At 47.7% G+C, this 16,522-nt stretch overlaps 1 protein-coding gene across 5 annotated transcripts in view; it reads left to right on the forward strand.

The window, feature by feature from the left end:
- Nucleotides 1-16,522, forward strand: part of ZDHHC14 (zDHHC palmitoyltransferase 14) — a 151,088-nt gene that overhangs the window by 109,007 nt on the left and 25,559 nt on the right. For all 5 annotated transcript variants that reach the window (XM_081139898.1, XM_081139900.1, XM_081139901.1 and 2 more), the window contains one exon: nucleotides 14,618-14,755. In XM_081139898.1, coding sequence (XP_080996024.1) covers nucleotides 14,618-14,755 — 138 coding nt within the window. The remainder of the gene's footprint in view (nucleotides 1-14,617; nucleotides 14,756-16,522) is intronic.

A 16,522-nucleotide genomic window follows, 5' to 3' on the forward strand; every position in this document is an offset into this window, starting at 1 on the left:
TAGGCCTTCTTCCTGAGCACACACCCCAGGTGAGGGCTCTTCGTTCCTTGGAGCTACCAGGCAGCAGGCACTTGAAATAAAACCATTTCACGCCCAGGCACCCCCCTGCCCAGCGAGCTGGCTGCAGGAATTGCCGGATGTGCTTTGTAGGGTTCTCCCAAGTCCTCCGTGGGCTGCGGGTGTGGGGAGCTGGAAGCATTTGAAGTGAGGGAGAGAAAAGGGGGCAGTGGCCAGGAGACTTCCAGGCTACAGTTAGGGTTGTCACCCTTCCCAGAGACCACCAAGACCTCCCTTGTCTTCCTACTGGCTTCCCCAGGACAGACTAGGGACCAGATCGAGGGAACACAGTGGGGCCCAGAGGCCCTTCATTGTAAGACTTGGCCCTACTGTTAGGCCACAACCCACCCACAGGATTTCTACAACTGACGTGGGTCCCCAACCCCTTGGAATTATTTGACAAGCACTTCCTGTCACTTCAGACTGAGAGCTGCTACCCACAGCCACAGACACGCCCTTTCCCGGGCCGGAGCTTCTGAGATGAGTTTGGCAAGGAGACAGCAGAAGCCCCAAGGTGCAGGAAGGGCAGTGAGAAATGGGCAAAAGCTTTGCGCACCAGGGAAAGCAGTCGTTTCCTCAGTCCCATAGGCTACCTCTGAGGGAAATATCCAGGGACGTTCCTGAGCAAGTAGGCAGCTAAATCCTGTTACCTCCTACCAGAAAGGATCGAGTCCTCGGAACAAATCCGTTCCCTCAGTAACACATTAGCAATTGCCAAAACTCTGAGTCTACTGGAATATGCTGTCTCAATTCCCCTTGGGGAAAATAAAATGGTATCATGTACTTCCTGCTGTGCACAGCAGTTTTCCTCCTGTTTGTCTGAAATGTACTTCATTCTCACTTGAATCATCTACAATTTGTTAGGAAGCCCATGGTTTCCCTATCAGGCCTTGTCGTGGTTTTATTAACCTACATAAATTACCTTTAGCCTTTGCTCCCCAGTGGAACAGCATGGACTTCTGTTCAGTCTTGTCTGGGTAGGAAGTAGCCTGTAGTTAAGAGCCTGGAATCTGGCACCCCGTGGTGGGGGTGCAGATACTAACTTCGTGACTTAGACAGGCTACTTCAACTCTCTGTGCCTTGGTTTTCTCATCTCTACAATGGGGTCAATAACAGTCCAGTACCTCCCTCATGGGATGGTTGAGAGAATAAATGATTTAACACACGTAAAGCACTTAGAGTAGTGCCTGGTGTGTGGCGAATGCTCTGTAATTGTTAGCACTGTTTCCGTTATTACTGCTGCTCCCTTGATATTTTTGATTGGCTTTCTCTGGACAATTTCTTGATTTCCTATAGCCTTCTGCAGGTGGGATGACCAAACTATACCTGGCCCTTGATGTGAGGGCACATCAGGGTTTCTACAGGGATAAATAGCAGCCGTTGTTTCATTTCTCATACCCTTCTTGGTGACTCCAGCCCCATGCCCATCTTGAGGACACTATAAGCCAACACATCACAGTGGCTTACGTATCTTCAGGGGAACCATCTGTAGGGTTTTCAGGACCCTTTCTTGGGTTGTAATTCTGCTCTTACATATATTATGTGATGGAATGTATGTAAGTTACATTTTTTCACATAAAATCTGTTGTTTTGCATGCCTTGCCCTGGAGCCCAGTGACTTAGTCCAGTTGGTATTTATAGGTAGGGACTTTAACTGTGAACCTGAGGAGGTTACTGGGCACCTCCTCTTTATCATTTATGGAATGTTCACCCCTCACTAGCCACCTGACCCTTTCTGTTCGCTCACTTATATCAGATGGTCTCAATTCTCTGTTTCCTATTTCTAGGCTAGATTTTCTAATCATGGCACAACTTTCTTTCCCATCCCATAGTGTTTTAAAACCCCCTTTGTATTATTACAAACCACTTTCTAAAGATCGTGTAATTCTCACATCTGTTCCCTCCATTGCCCTTAGGTTTACGTGTTCCTTAAGGAACCCTGATGGAATAGATGTAAGATCCCCTTTAAAATTGAGACATCAACCCCAGAGAATGATGTGCTTCTCCTATGGTATAACTAAGATAGTGTCCTCTCTTATAGAAACTACCAGCTGAGAAAATAAGAGTCACTAGTCTGTAATACCCAGAAGCCCTTCTGCTGCCCCTCTGATAATCCAAGTCACGGTAGCAGCCCAGCACTCCGGGGTCCCCTAACTGGGAGACGCAGAATGGTGACAGGAAAGGAGAAGAAGGAGAGAGCTTGGGGGATGGGTTCGAGAGGAGGAACACTGGACCAAAAGCCCGTTGCCAAAGCTGCATCTAAGAGTCATTTGGTGGTTCTAGGGCTGAAGCTTGGCAACTCCCTGATCAGGGGCCCGCTCTGTGGAGGACAGGTGAAATAAGTAGCACACAGTTGATTTTAAAATAAAGCTACTCGCAGAAATTACACAGTGCTCAGACCTACACAGCTTTATTTTTCCAGTTCGTTAAGCTGCATTCGGGGTTTGCAGGGACCCATTGGCAGACCAGCGAGTTGGACCTTCTGCATCCAGGAACTAGAGTGGAGAGCAGATGTCCCCGACTGAGAAGTGTAATGGCAGAGTTTGCCACTATTTTATTTTTAGATGGAGAGTTTTTATTGAAAGAATTCTGTTCTTTGCAGCCAGGGAATAACATACGGTGATGTGCTGAGACCTGGGGTTGACTCTCGTGGCTTCCCTTCCCTGAGTAATGACTAGGTCTGGGTTGGTCCTTTCTAGGCACACAGATAAATGCTGCTTTGCACTGGGAGAGGAGAGAGGGAAAATGCAGTTTCCCAGGCTGTTGCTGTTCAGAAGAGTGTTTTTCTTTGTTAAGTAAGTTTGAAATGAGAGCAGAGTCGAAGACAGAGGAAAAGCTTTCTTGGGGAGCACATTGGGGTGCGAATATAGAACCTGCTAGCAGAGCCCAGTGACTGGGGACATGGCTCTGAAGACAGACAGACCCAGGCCTGAGTCCTGGTCCTGTCATTGATAAACTGGCAACTGGGCAGGTTATCTGACCACCCCCAGCTGTTTCCACATCTGTAAAATAGAGTTACCATGGTCCTATCTCCTGGGTGTCTTTTAGCGATTAGGTGACATAGTGCCCAGCAAGCGCCCAGTACGGCCTGACGCCCACTGAGGGCTCAGGAAGTGCTTGTCACGAATGCCGTTGCCACGAGTAACCAGACAAATGCCGTATGCTCTGAAATACTGTGGAGCACGAGGTTTGTCCCACAGTGCCAGGAGTCCCCTGTGTTCCTGTAATCTGGCAGGATTTAGACGATCTGCGCACTGAAGCAGATTTCCTCTCTCTCCCTGACCTCGTTACCTGTTTCCGTCTTTCTCTGACTCTCTCGCTCGCTCTCTCTGTTCTCTCTCTGTGTAGTCATCAAGTCACTTGTGTACACTTGAAACAGTGTTTGGGTTGTTTGTCCGTCGAGGCAACAACCAGCAGCTGGGCACTGGAGCCAGCTCTGCTCTCTCAGCCCCTAGGCTCCCTCGGCTGGAAAGCATGCGGGCGCCGGTGGGGTCCTTGAAGGTTGTGCACATTCTGAAGTCCCACCAGTCCCCTCCCCCTTCCCTGACTGGGGTGGGCTCCGGGCCAGTGTCTAACTGTCTAACTTGGATCAGGCAGAGGGCACTTGGCCTGGAGGCTGAGAGGTGGCCTCTGGACTTGGCAACCGCCTGGGTCCCTTACCTCTGCCCTGCCTGGGAAGGGGACCCTCTCTGCAGGGCAGTGCCACATCTGGAGGAGCTGTGAGGACAGGGAAGATGGTGCAGGAAGCCCTGAGGCTGTGGGAGTCCCTGGGGAGCTCTCAGCATTGCCAGACTCTTCCGGGGGGCTGGCCCCATTTTCTTCTGTCCCCTTCTGTCATTTTTGTTGTCGGTGGCACAAAGAACCTCCAGACACCCTCTACAGGGACTTGATATCCTTTCCTCTTGTTTTTGGAAGAGCTTCACCTCATCTTTAAAAATCCTTATAAACCCCTTTCTCCTTCCACGCCTTCCTTGCTGTGCTCTCTCTCTCCTGGGCACTTTGCTGCATGGCCTCCCTCTGCCGTTCAGTGCCCCCCCATCCAGCTGCTTCCTGTGGGATGTGGGTTCCTGAGCTGGGCCTGCAGATATCCTGTCTGTGTGCACTCTGCTGTGTGGCCCCGCCGCCCAGAGGGCCCGTGGCTGCCTCACAGTTGTACTGATATGAGAGTCGGAGTTGTAGCTGCCCTCCATTCTGAAGTGTGGGCAGCACTCTGGGATTTCCATTAACTATTTGGGTGGTGAGAGGGCCATAAACTTCCCACAGGAAAATTTGTCATTTAAAGGGGGTGGAGTAAACTGTCATTTGTATCCTACAAGGAGCCAAAACAAACAGGGCTTTACTGTGTCCCCTAGTTCCCAGGATCCTAGTTTCTCCCTCACATTTAATGAGCACCTGTGTGTCAGGCACTGTGCTGACAGCTGGATGCATGAAAATCAAAGACAGTCCCCACAGATCATTATCAAGAAGAGGCCAAGGACAATTCAAGGTAGAAAGCATTATAGTTATCTTATTACATGGGTCAAAGAGAGTAATTGTAAAGACTACAATGAAAAATGTAGCCATCAACCTACATGCACCAAATAACACTGCATAAAACATATAAAGTTTGTTAGAAAATGCAAGGATAATTTGTTATAAACACACTTCTAGTGAGAAACAATAGCATAACTCCAGTTTTGATGGCTTAGGTAAACAAACTAAAAGTAATAAAATAAGGGACATAATTCATAAGTAGATGCTGAACTTTGTTTCTAAAAAGTATACTTATCCTTTTAAACTGTTTATAGAACATTTACAAAAAGTAATCATATAAGGCCACATGAAAAGTCCTAACTTCCTAAAAGCAGGTTGTTTGCACAGACCATGTATCTGATGACACAACAGTAAAACTGGAAATCAGCCACAGAGATATAATACATAAACCTAACCAATCGTAATATTTTTAAAAGCTTTACATCATAACTCTTGGGTGACAGAAGCTTCAAAATTGCAGTTGTGGAATAGTTAGAAAATGACAATAAGAACCGTGCAAAAGAAAACTCTGCCGATCAATAATTCTAAATTTTAAACATACAAAACAGTTAACCTGAGCAGAAAAGGAATTGTTTGGAAAACTATCGGGTAGCTCATAGAAATGAAGGAAAGGGCTGGAGAACCAGGCTCAGAAGCCAGGAAGAGCCTGGAGAGGCGGGGAGGCTGCCAGAAGCCGGTCACATCTGCAACAGGACACCACAGAGGCCCAGGGGCCATGATCAAGGTGTTTGTTGCACCACCCCTGGGTTCTAACTCTGCGGCTACGTCAGCTTAGAGCCATGACCCTGTCTGGGGGCACCAGGGGTGCTGGGCTCCGAGGCCTGGCGGGAGCTCCTGGCCTATTGCGCTTCCATCCCAGGCACCAAGGAGGGGCAGAGGCGACCCCCCACTTTAGCTTCTGTAACCGGGCGGGAGGGTGGCGCCTGCCTTGCGCCTATTTTGGGATTCTCCCCAAACAGGAAGTTTACTTGGATGGTGACTGGCCCATGAAATAAGTTTTTAAAAGTCCAGCTACAAGAAACCAAAACCGAACTTAGAAGCAAATACACAAACATAGCATCCATCTCAAGAAGACAGAAAGGGGATAGCAGCATAAACTTAAGAAAAACAGGAAGAGAACAGAAAAAAAAGAAGTGATACCAGAACTAATTCTGTGGAAAATAACAAAAAGGTGAACTTCTGGTAAGACAGAGAAAATAACCAAGTGGAAATCAAATGAGACAGATCTAGGTGAGTTGTGTGGGGTTTTTTAGTTATTGGAAATATTTTGTGTACCGATTGATATGAAAATCTCAATGAAACATTGTTTTATGGGAAATTAGCCAAAGAAAGAGAGGAAAACTTAACGAGGTGACTATGAGAAACTGAGGGGTTGACTGAACAATTATCTGAGAGAGATGCTGGACCTGATGGCCTCTCCCTGTGCTCTGAACAGTGTTTCCGAGCTTGGAGCAGGTCGGACGGCTTTTCCGTTCATTTCTGCAAGATGGAATAACCCCCCAACCGGACAGAAATAACATGCAAGAAGGAATCTCATTTATAAGTGTTTGGAGCCAGCATGGTGACATAGCCACTTTCATAGCAGTATAGTAAAAGGATTGGTCATTGAGACAGAGAAAGGTGTATTCCAGGAATGTGGTTATTTTTCAATGTCATTAAACCTATTAATATATCAATAGGTCAAAGGCCAAAAGTATATGATCATGATTATAGATACTAAACAGAGGTTTACTGCAACCTGGCACCCATTTCTAACTCTAAAACTCAGAAAACCGAGATGGGAGGCATGGTTGGCAGAATTTTTATTTTTTAAAAAATCTTTATTGATTTCAGAGAGAGGAAGCGAGAGGGAGAGAGACAGAAACATCGATGAGGAGAGTGCCATTGATTGGCTGCCTCCCACACACCCCCTGCTGGGGATCGAGCCCACAACCTGGGCATGTGCCCTGACCGGGAATCGAACCCCAATCGCCTGGATCCCAGGTCAACGCTCAACCGCTGAGCCACGCCTGACCGGACAGAATTTGGGTCTCTGATTGTCATCCTGCGGAATTGCCCCATGGCTGCAGGTGCCATTAGGGTTACTAATGAACTCTCCTTAAATTAGGGAGAGGCTCCTGGGACATCCAGGTGGGCCCACTGTGATCACAGAGCCCTTCAAGAACAAAGATGGAGAGATTCCAAGCAGGGGGAGTCAACTCGCGTTGCTGGCTTGAGGATGGGGGGCGGGGGGTTGCACATGGGCGGGGGGGAGAGGAAGTGAACCCTCTAACTGCGCTGAGCTTGGAAAGATCAGGATCCAAGTCCACCTGAGACCTGCACCCCCGCCTTTGTGAGCTTAGCCTGGTGAGGCCCTAAACTGGGCTCCTGACCCACTAAAATTTCGAAGCAATGAATCTGTTGTTGAAAGCCACTACATTTGTGGTCATTTGCTCTTCAACAGTAGAAAACCAATGCTTTTTTTAAAACTAACTTTTTTTAATAGCAAAATATTGAATTATTTACATTAAAGTTAGGAACAAATTAGGATGTCCTCTATCACTGCTAATTTTTTCTAGCTTTTCTAACCAATGCAGTAAGATGAGAAAACTATGAGCATATAACCATCAAAAATGAGCAAACAAAATTATTATTTTTTGTAGATATAGGAAAACCCTTCGCATTAGCCTGTCACTTTTTTCTCAGTGTCTCTTTGGTTGAAGCAATAGATCCTGTGATAAAATATGTCAGTCATTCTAATTAATGCCTTTGGATGCAAGCTGCCTGTTGTGTTTCCTCCCTCTCCCTCTCATTGACCTCTCCGGAAAGTTCCTGCGTGCCTCAGACTGGCCCACAATTGTGTCCCCACGTCTGGCTTGAAATGAGCACATACAGTCATGAGATCTTTCAGCCGAGGACTAGCTTAGAGGTTTTTCTTTTCACAGATAATCTATTGTGGTGCACCGAGGGTTTAATGAGACTTGCAAAATGACAGATAAGTCAAGGAACGTTACTGTCACTGTGATGTAACTCACACCTTGCAAGATTTAGAGAGAGCCGGGGCTCGTTTCACGGCTGTGCTGGAGACTGCCGTTTTCAGAAGAGGTTTATACGTTGATACAGCTCAGAGCCGAGTTTACCCAGCCCTAAGCCGTGCACAGAAGAACGTGGGCGTGTATTTTTGGCGCTGACTTATTCCTGGTTTTCTCATTAGCAGCTCAAGTGGTTTTCAGAAAGAGATGGGTTTTAATTCCATCACTCGTTATCAGTGATTTCGTGTTAACAGCTCAGGGGACAGATGACAGAGTTCCAGGTCACCTTTCTGACTCATTTGGCTGTAAGATGACATTCTTCCCTGGGAGCCTTTTCTCTTCCTCTTATGTCCAATTAGAAGGGGTCCTGGTTGTCAGTACACCGTTTTCTCCGTCTCTACCTGCCAGTTCTCATTTCCTGTGTTTCACATCCGTCCCCTTCTCCTGTCCCTGGCTGTGCCCCAGCTCTTCTCTCAGTTTTGCTCTGTCTTCCTTGAGTCTTTGGGCTGTCGCTGGAGCCACCCTTTTGTTTCAGCCAGAGAAACCCACCCTTACCCGGCAAGCTCCTCTCAACTGCTCTCCCCACAGTAAGATCCCCTGTGCTCTGCTACCAAGAGTTTCTCTCATAAAAACAAATTGCAGAAGAGTCTAGGGATGCTTTTGAGGCAATAACCAAAATAAAATAAAATTCTACAAAGTCTTTGATAATTCAGAATAATTTCCTTCATAACATGTTTGTTATGGGCATAAGTACATGTAAGTAGATATTAATTCCTTAACATGGAACACCCGGGTTTAGGAGTCTGCACTTTCGCGAACTGCCTAGGGGGCTTTTAGGCAGAGTCCAGTTTGAGAACCCTGGAAATGGACTTTCTCTGACCCTCTCCAGGTTCTGCCATCAAGGTCAGGCCCTTGGGATGCGCTGGGAATGGCTCACCTGTCACAGAGAGCAGTGGCCTCTGACAGGAGGCCCTACTTCCAGCAAAGCATTGCTAAGGTGATTTGCAAGCTTGAAAAATTTATATAAATAAATAGCTATCATCTTTTGAGGCCTGGAAGCCATGCTCTGTAAGTATAATTTTACAGATGCAGATTCATTCAATGAGGCCGCGTTCCCCCTCTCACTCACGTTAGGACCCTCTTCCCTCTGGGTGTCTGAGGTGGATGTTGATGTCAAAACAGGGGTAGAAGTCTATAGAGTGGATGTTGAGGGTCAAGTTGAGGAGTCAGGCCTTGTCTGTGGAATGCCTTGGAAAGCAAGCATTTACAGCTAATCCAGAAATGTTTGTTCACTGGTTGTTAGATGCAAGTAGAATGCAAATTAACATAGGACAGGCTTCCTGCCCTTGACAAGCTTTCTGCCTGCTCATGAAAAGTTAGCTACTTGTGAAAAAAAGTATTTGACAAGGTTGTAGCACTCAGGGTATCTACTGTGACCTTAGGATGGTCATGGTAGACTACTTCCCGTAAAGGGGAGAAATGGGAGGAAAGTCTGGAAAACTTAGACACCAGCCACCCTGAGGCCCTTGGATGCCCATCTGAGGAAAAAGGACTGGACTCAGCCACTAGTTGAGATGCTTGAACAGGAAACAGAGGTGGTCAGATTCAGCCTTAGGAGGATTAATTTCACATAAGTATAAGTATAAAGTGAATTGATAAGCTGTATTAGTCTGCTATTGCCCAGTGATGCTGTGTAACAAATACTTCCCAAAATCTCAGTGCCTTTTAATAAACAGTATTTCTTTTTCTCTGTGCCTGTGGGTCACCTGGGGATAGGGCTGGGCTAGGCTCCAGGTATTGCTGACTCCAGGTATTTATTCTTCCCCTCAAATTTGATTCTGAGACCCAGGCCGAAGGGACAGCAGCTCCCAGGCATGTCTTCCTCATGCTGGGTCACTGGACCATATGGTAGGGTGCCGCACATGCAGTGTCTCACAGCTTCTGTTGGCAGCACATCTGCTGAGACTCATGGCCAAACAAGGCTGCTGACCATGGCTGTGACCGTGACTATGACCGTGACCTCTCCGTGGGGCAGGGAAGGCTACTCTGCTTCAGGAGGGAGGACAGTGAATGTTTCTGAAAGAATCTAGTTTATTGCGCGCAGGAGACTTGAAGACCAAAGACCAGTTACCTTCCAAGAAGCGATGTGTGTCTGATCCATGTCTTTAGAACACGCTGTGCCTTGCAGGAGGGGCACGGTAATCGGTTGTTCCCTTGAGAAGCCTCGCATTGAAACTGGCCTCCGGCAGCAGATTTGGGAGTTAGAGACACAAAGGATGAAACGTAGCTTCCCAGCCCGAAGTTTCTTCCAGAATATTTGTGGCTGTAGCAGCTGCTCCAGCTACTCTCTGGTGGATGTTAAACGGTCACGTTTCACGGGCTCCCACCCACTCTCTGCGGGCCGTGGGCGGCACCAAGCTGTTCGAGGCTGGATACTTGGATAGTGACCAATAACCTGTGTGCGTTGGTTTTGAAAGCTGATTACAAGTTTATACATTTCTTTTAAAAAGCTATGAAAATAATTTGATTTGTTGGAATAGGTTAGGTTTTATTTTATTTTTAAAAGGTATTTTAAGTACTTTTCTTCGATACCCAGAGAAGCCACAAGCAGTTACTTCATGAAAGCCTTTCTCTGTTTGTCTCACTGGCCCCACCTGTGCACCTGTCTGACTTGCTCTGTGTCCCCTGACTGTGGCTCCTGGCTGTGTCCCTGGGGAGTGTGTGTGCTCATCTCTGAGTCTCGCCCCCTTTCGCCTCCCAAGGTCTGTCATTCTCTCAGGCTTATGTCTCTCGGTCAGACCTAGAAAATTTGAGGAAATAGAAATACAGGGTGGGGCAAAAATAAGTTTACAGTTGTGCGTACAGGAAACAGAGTTTATTCTTATATTATTCCTTCTTAGTTATTGTATTATTTTCCATACAAACAACTTAGATTTTCCTAAAAGTTTTAGAGCAGCATGAATTATTTAGTGTCTAAGAATGTGGTCCTCTAATACTTTTTATCCAGTTAAATATTTAAATGTTTTTATTACCTAATTTTATGAATTATGTGGGAACCATAAAAGCCAGGTAACAGTAGGTGCCACTTTATCTCAATATTCATCCTTCTAAGAAAATAAGAGGTCAAGTTTTTCTCATCTTGGAGATAAAATGTCCTAGGTTTAAAGAAAAGCCCTTTTCCACTTCATACCTTTAAAAGCATTTAAGTCAATTAAAATAGAATTACCATTTAGAGTAGAAGTTTTACATTTCAGTTGCCTATGACGTCTATTCTTCACACACCTCTGCAGACGTCCCGGGAGAAAGAAGTTGGGTTATTCCTCCTTCCTGACCATGCTGAGGCTCGGCCTCCCAGAGCCCACGCTGCTCGGGAGAGTCAGCATCCTCGGCCGCCTCTGCTTGCCCCGTGGGTTATGGTCTCATCTATCTCCAGATCCCACTCTCGGGGACCTGGATTAGAGCCCAACCTCCAGCAGATTTCAAATTCTCTACATTTCAAACATTGTGTTCAAACACGACATTGGCGAATACTTTTCCCTTAATATTTCAGTGGATTTTTCTGTCCCATCTAATTTTAACACTTCTCCATTGCTCCTTGTTTTTAAGGGCTCTTTTTTATATTCCGTCTCTCCCAGAAATCAAGTCAGCCCAGTGCCTGCGGCCCCTGGGGGCACCTCCTCCCCTCCCTGGGAGGTTCCCTCTTGTGGAAAGTGTGGGGCTGTTGTCAAGGATGAATGGAAATAATGACGTCACGGGCACTCAGTGAATGGCAGTTTTCATCATTAATAATACTCTTCTCATTACTATTTAGAGTTTGGGGCTAACAAAACAGGGCCATAACTCATTTTCCTGGATGTTTCCACTGGCCGTTGAAGAGGCACCTTCGGCCCCAGGGAGAATCCTCGGGCAGGTGACTTCGAAACTGCTGCCCCTGAGTTTCACCCGCACCCCTGGGGGTGCCTGTGGCGTCTGCGGCGCTGTTGATAGTACACCCACCTCTGCCTCCCGCAGGTAGCAGGACAGGCCAGAGGCCACTTCTCCCCGAGCCGATTCATGCTAACAACTGTCCGCTCAGCTCCTTTAGCCTCGAGTGACCGTTTTCCGTCGCTCTGCCTTCTCTGAACAGACTCAGATTTCACAGACCCCGCCTTTTCGCGTGCCTGGCTTGCCTGAAATCTTACCTTCGCTATCATTTTTCAGCGTCTCCACCTGGCAGCCAGGAGCAGTGATCAGAAACCTACTTAAGGCAATGGAAGGTGTCTCTTCCTTCACTTAGAGCGTTCTTGTGGAGAGTCTGCTACATGCAGGCACTTACATAGGTGCCAGGGGTGACCTGGGGAAGGAGAGGAAAATCCACAAACTATCCCAGGGCAGAGCGAGACGCTAGCTGAGGTGTGGTCAGGGCCACCAGCTAGCAACTCAGGTTCAGATCCCCCTGATTAGAGAACCTTCTAGGCGCATCTGCTCCCCTATTCCTTCCCCCAGGCTCTGTTCCTGTGTGGGCTCCCTTAGGGAATAGCTCCTAGGAATCCTCCAGAGATGCTGCAGCATAGAGACCCCTCCCTTTGGCAGGATCCAGTCTTCAGAATCAAGGGATGTGGCAACAACTACAAAGTGCTTTTCCTAAAACGCTCCCACCCCACACAGCCGGCCCCACCCCCTAGGGCCTAGCACCCCCCGTCAGTGTTTCCGCACAGAAATACCCAAGCTGACCTCTAATAATAGTTGTTTGAAACGTCCAGATGTTGTGGTTGCACGCAGCCTGAGTTGCCAGCTGTCAAGCTCCCCTCTCCTCCTCCAGATGTTGTCCCTTCCAGCCAATGACTGCTCCAGCCAGGTCCCCAGAGCCACATCTGTGTCAGCTTGTGCCCAGATTCCCTTCTCTTCTTCCTGGGAAACTGAACGACAGTAACGTAAGCCTCCTGTTCAGAATGAGCCGGGCGGCACCCGGCTTCCCGCACCCCTCGGAGCTCCCGGGATTGCAGCCAGAGCAGGGCCTCGAGGGGCAGGGCGAGCCACCCCATCGGGTTTATCCATGACCCCTGGAGGGAGAAGGTTGAGTGTGGTGGGAGAGCAGCCAGATTTCAACCCTAAATTAGGCTTTCCTCTGTTAGGAGTCCATGCCTTGGGTCTGAGGAATATTCAGGAGTCTGAAAGTAAGTGTCCTCACCAAAGAACAGAAGGAAGGCCTGGAGGCACAGAGTCTGTGCAGCTGTTTTTCTCTTGCTAGTCCTAGCACTTGATACCGCTGGGCAGGTGGCAAATGCTCACTAAAGCACGTGGCATTTAGTGGCCGAGTTCTGGAGGCAGGTGGAGCTGGGCCCCGTCCCAGCCGTGCTGCCCATCAGCTTCGTGACGTTGGCAATGTGCTTGCTCACATGGGTGTCCTTTAGGTAGTGAGAAGGTTTATTCAGTCATTTGACAGATACTTACTAAAGGCTTAGAGTAGGTTGGTGGATAAAAGCAAATCAATAAGATGATTTTAGTTAATGGTGGGGTATCTGACAGGACTTGTTCATGGATGGGACGTGGGGGTGAGGGAAAGATCGGCATCAGAAGTGGTGCCTGGGCCCTGGCTGGGTGGCTCGGTTGGTTGGAGTGTCATCCCATACACCAAAAAGGTTGTGGGTTCAATTCCCAGTCGGGATTCGAACAGGAGGCAACCGATCAATGTTTCTCTCTCTGCCTCCCTCCCTCTCTCAAAAAATCAATAAAGACATATCTGCAGGTGTCCTCATGCCCTTTTCAAGAAACGAGCTTGCACTTGACATAAATAGGGTTGGGTGATTTATGATGGGCGACCAGAAAGTAATGAAGTTGACTGCCTTGCGTAACTTTGTAATGTTTCATTTACATTGTCACACCTCATCTCGCCCTCTCTGTACGTTTTTAAAGCACACGTGGGTAGATAAAATGTGAACACTGGTCAGAAGCTAAGCTTGGCCCCGAGTAGAAGCTAAGTGGTATGCCTAGCATGTCCCCTCCCGCAGGCCGTCCGAGGTGAGTGGGTGCTAAAGGGCTCCCCTCGGTCTTCCTGATAGAAGGTCAGCCGAGGGGGACAGGAGAGAAGCAGCTAGCTGTGCACTCGTGTGAAAGCCCCAAGGCGAGAAGTCGTGGGTTTGTGCTCAGGGTACCTGGTAAGGTATCAGAATTCGAGAAGCCCACGCCCTGTCATTTATAAAGTGCTGGAGGCCACCCGTCCATTCGCCCAGAGAGAGACTTGACCTCAGGCTCTAGTTTCACTGCTTCTGAACCGTGTGGCTCCAGGCAAACGGCCTCCCTTCTCTCTAAGCCTCTGTTTGCTCATCTGTGAAATAGGACGACGTCACCATTTTCTTTTTCTTTTCTAAACCACCCTTCCCAGACATTACTTCGTTTAACCCAACAAGAGCCCTATAGAGTATCCCTGTCTCACGGGTAAGGAAGCTGAGAACTGGGGGCTGAAGGATCTGGTGTTACATGGCAATCGAAGGTCACAGTTCACTTTAAAAAATAATAACAGTTCTCCTACGACTATTGAAGTAGCGGAGACATTTCTTAGGAAACAGTAGTTATTGGGGTGAGAGACCAAGGGTTGTCCCTCTGTCCTGTCCCAGGCCCCTTGGGGCGTGTCTCTGTGGTCACTTACCATGAGAAGTGGCTGCTGAATACAACAGTGTACCCACGGAAGGCGGAGACCCCGGCCCGCCCTTACATCGGGGGCCTTGGTCCCCCCTTAAGGAGAGATTGTTCTGTGAACCAAAGAGGTGTTTTTGTCCTTGTTGTTGTTTTACAAAAGGGTGAAATCTTTACTTTTCTAACTGTAATTAGCCAAGTTCTGTTGAAAGAATAATTATGTCCTTGAAATGCCTTAAAGGTAAGCCTTGCTCTGAGTGGCTAATTGGTAAATACGGAGCATGATATCATTTATTACATTATCAGAGGGTTGGGTGGTGGGGAGAGGGGCTCCCTCATGTAAAAAATACATTTTATTAATTGATTTCCTTTTTTTTTTTCTTTTCTGCCTCTCATTTCAGAACGGTTTGACCACCACTGTCCCTGGGTAGGCAACTGTGTGGGGAAAAGAAACTACAGATTTTTTTATATGTTTATTTTATCTCTGTCTTTTCTGACAGTCTTTATCTTTGCATTCGTTATCACCCACGTCACTCTTCGTAAGTATGCTGGCGGATTCAGGTTGCGTACGTAACCCTGTGCCTGACCTTGGTTTTCTGATTTAATTTTGATTTAATATTTTGATCATTTGGGGCTCTCTCTTCTCTTCCCCTGTCCCCCTCCTCACTTCAGGCCGCCCCCATTGCGTTTCTGCCTTCCCCTGCCATGCCCCCCCATGCCCCCTCCCCCCCCTCCCTCCCACTCCCCATCCCCCACCCTCCAGGGGCAGCTGCCAGGTCACACCTGGGACAGGCTCTCTACCTCCAGGGCTTTCTCCTTCATACACTGTCCCTATTCCAAGCTCAGTGACTTCACTGTCTCTTCTGCTAAGGGGTCCCCTGGAAGAATCAGCCCCACATTTGCACAAAGGACAGCTTGCTGCCGGGATTACCATAGAGCAGCCGGGCTTTTTATTTTTTTAACATGATATCTACTTAAGCAGAACAGTCACCTCCCTAGAAAAGAGTGTCTGGGGATAAAGCCTGGGTTTTCTTGCACCCGAATCTACACATTAAAGGTATGCATTTGATAAGATGTTCGGGTATCTGCTAGAACGTGAGAGAGCTAGCCCTGGCATATAAAGGAAGCAGCTTGGTTAAAAATGAGATTTGGGGATAAATGACTTCAATATATATTTGCCTAAGCAAAGGGCATGTTTCATTCCCCATTCTGAAGGTCGTAACTTCGAGTTTCTTTTGTCTCTTGGCCATTCACTTTCCTGCAGTAGACAGTGACGAGAAGGGAGTTAATTGGCTTTGAGCTATAAATTTGAGACTTTAAAATCCCATTACAGTGCCATTAGCAACATTAAAGTCCAGCGGGGCCTCTTGTCCACATTCCTGAAGTACAACCACCCATTAGCAAGTACGGAGCCTCTTTCTGGAATGTTCCAGAAAGTATCTGAGCACACGCCTCACTTTCTCCCGGAGCCGCAGCACTGAAACCGCAAAGGGGGCGTGCTGAGGCTGCAGCTGGAAATGCTTTCCTCCCCTTCTCTTCTGGGGGGCTGTATGTGCCTGCATGGGACCTGGGGAAGTGGATGGTAAGGAAGTTTCACTCTCGTTTTTTTTAAATATTGGTCAGTTTTGGACGTTAAATGGAGTACCCCAGAATTTCATGGGCATTTTTAATCCGCGTTCCCATTTTTTCTTACTGAAATCCTTTCATCTGAATGTGATACAGATCTGTAATATATGCTTGGGAGCCGTAACTTGGCGGGACTGCAAGAACAGGGGTGACATTCATAAGGACCTTTCCCACACACCGGGGGCTGATGCCAGTGTGGCTCGGCAGAGGCACCTCGCCTCTCAATTTTCAGAGTCGAGAAATGGCAAAAGTAGCCAGGGTCCTGTCTGGGTGTTAACAGACCAAAGGTTCCAAGAGAAGAAGCCCTTGCATGCACACGTGTGGAAGAAAGAGGTACTGGTATCCAACATACTACCAGTGACACTACAAAACAGTGTAAATGGTGCATTTTCATGTCGTCTTTAGCACCTTCAAAATGCTTTCCTATATACACAATCACATTGTAGTTATGGCCTTGCCCTACATCCGGGACAATAAGGACCTGTTTTCATTTGCTCAGCCACACACGCAAACTCTGGGAGCCCACGCACAAGCCCCGCCTCACCCCGCAGTGGGGTTGTCATTCCACTGGCACCTCCTCTCAAGTTTCGCTCACCAGGGCTGCGGAACGCTGGCTTTTGCTGTGGTTTACGCTTGTATGTTTTAATCCAGTCTTCCACACAAAAAGCGCTCAGAATGTA

This window comes from Miniopterus schreibersii (genome assembly GCF_964146895.1).
Source record: "Miniopterus schreibersii genome assembly, chromosome: 6".
Classification (NCBI taxonomy): domain Eukaryota; kingdom Metazoa; phylum Chordata; class Mammalia; order Chiroptera; family Miniopteridae; genus Miniopterus; species Miniopterus schreibersii.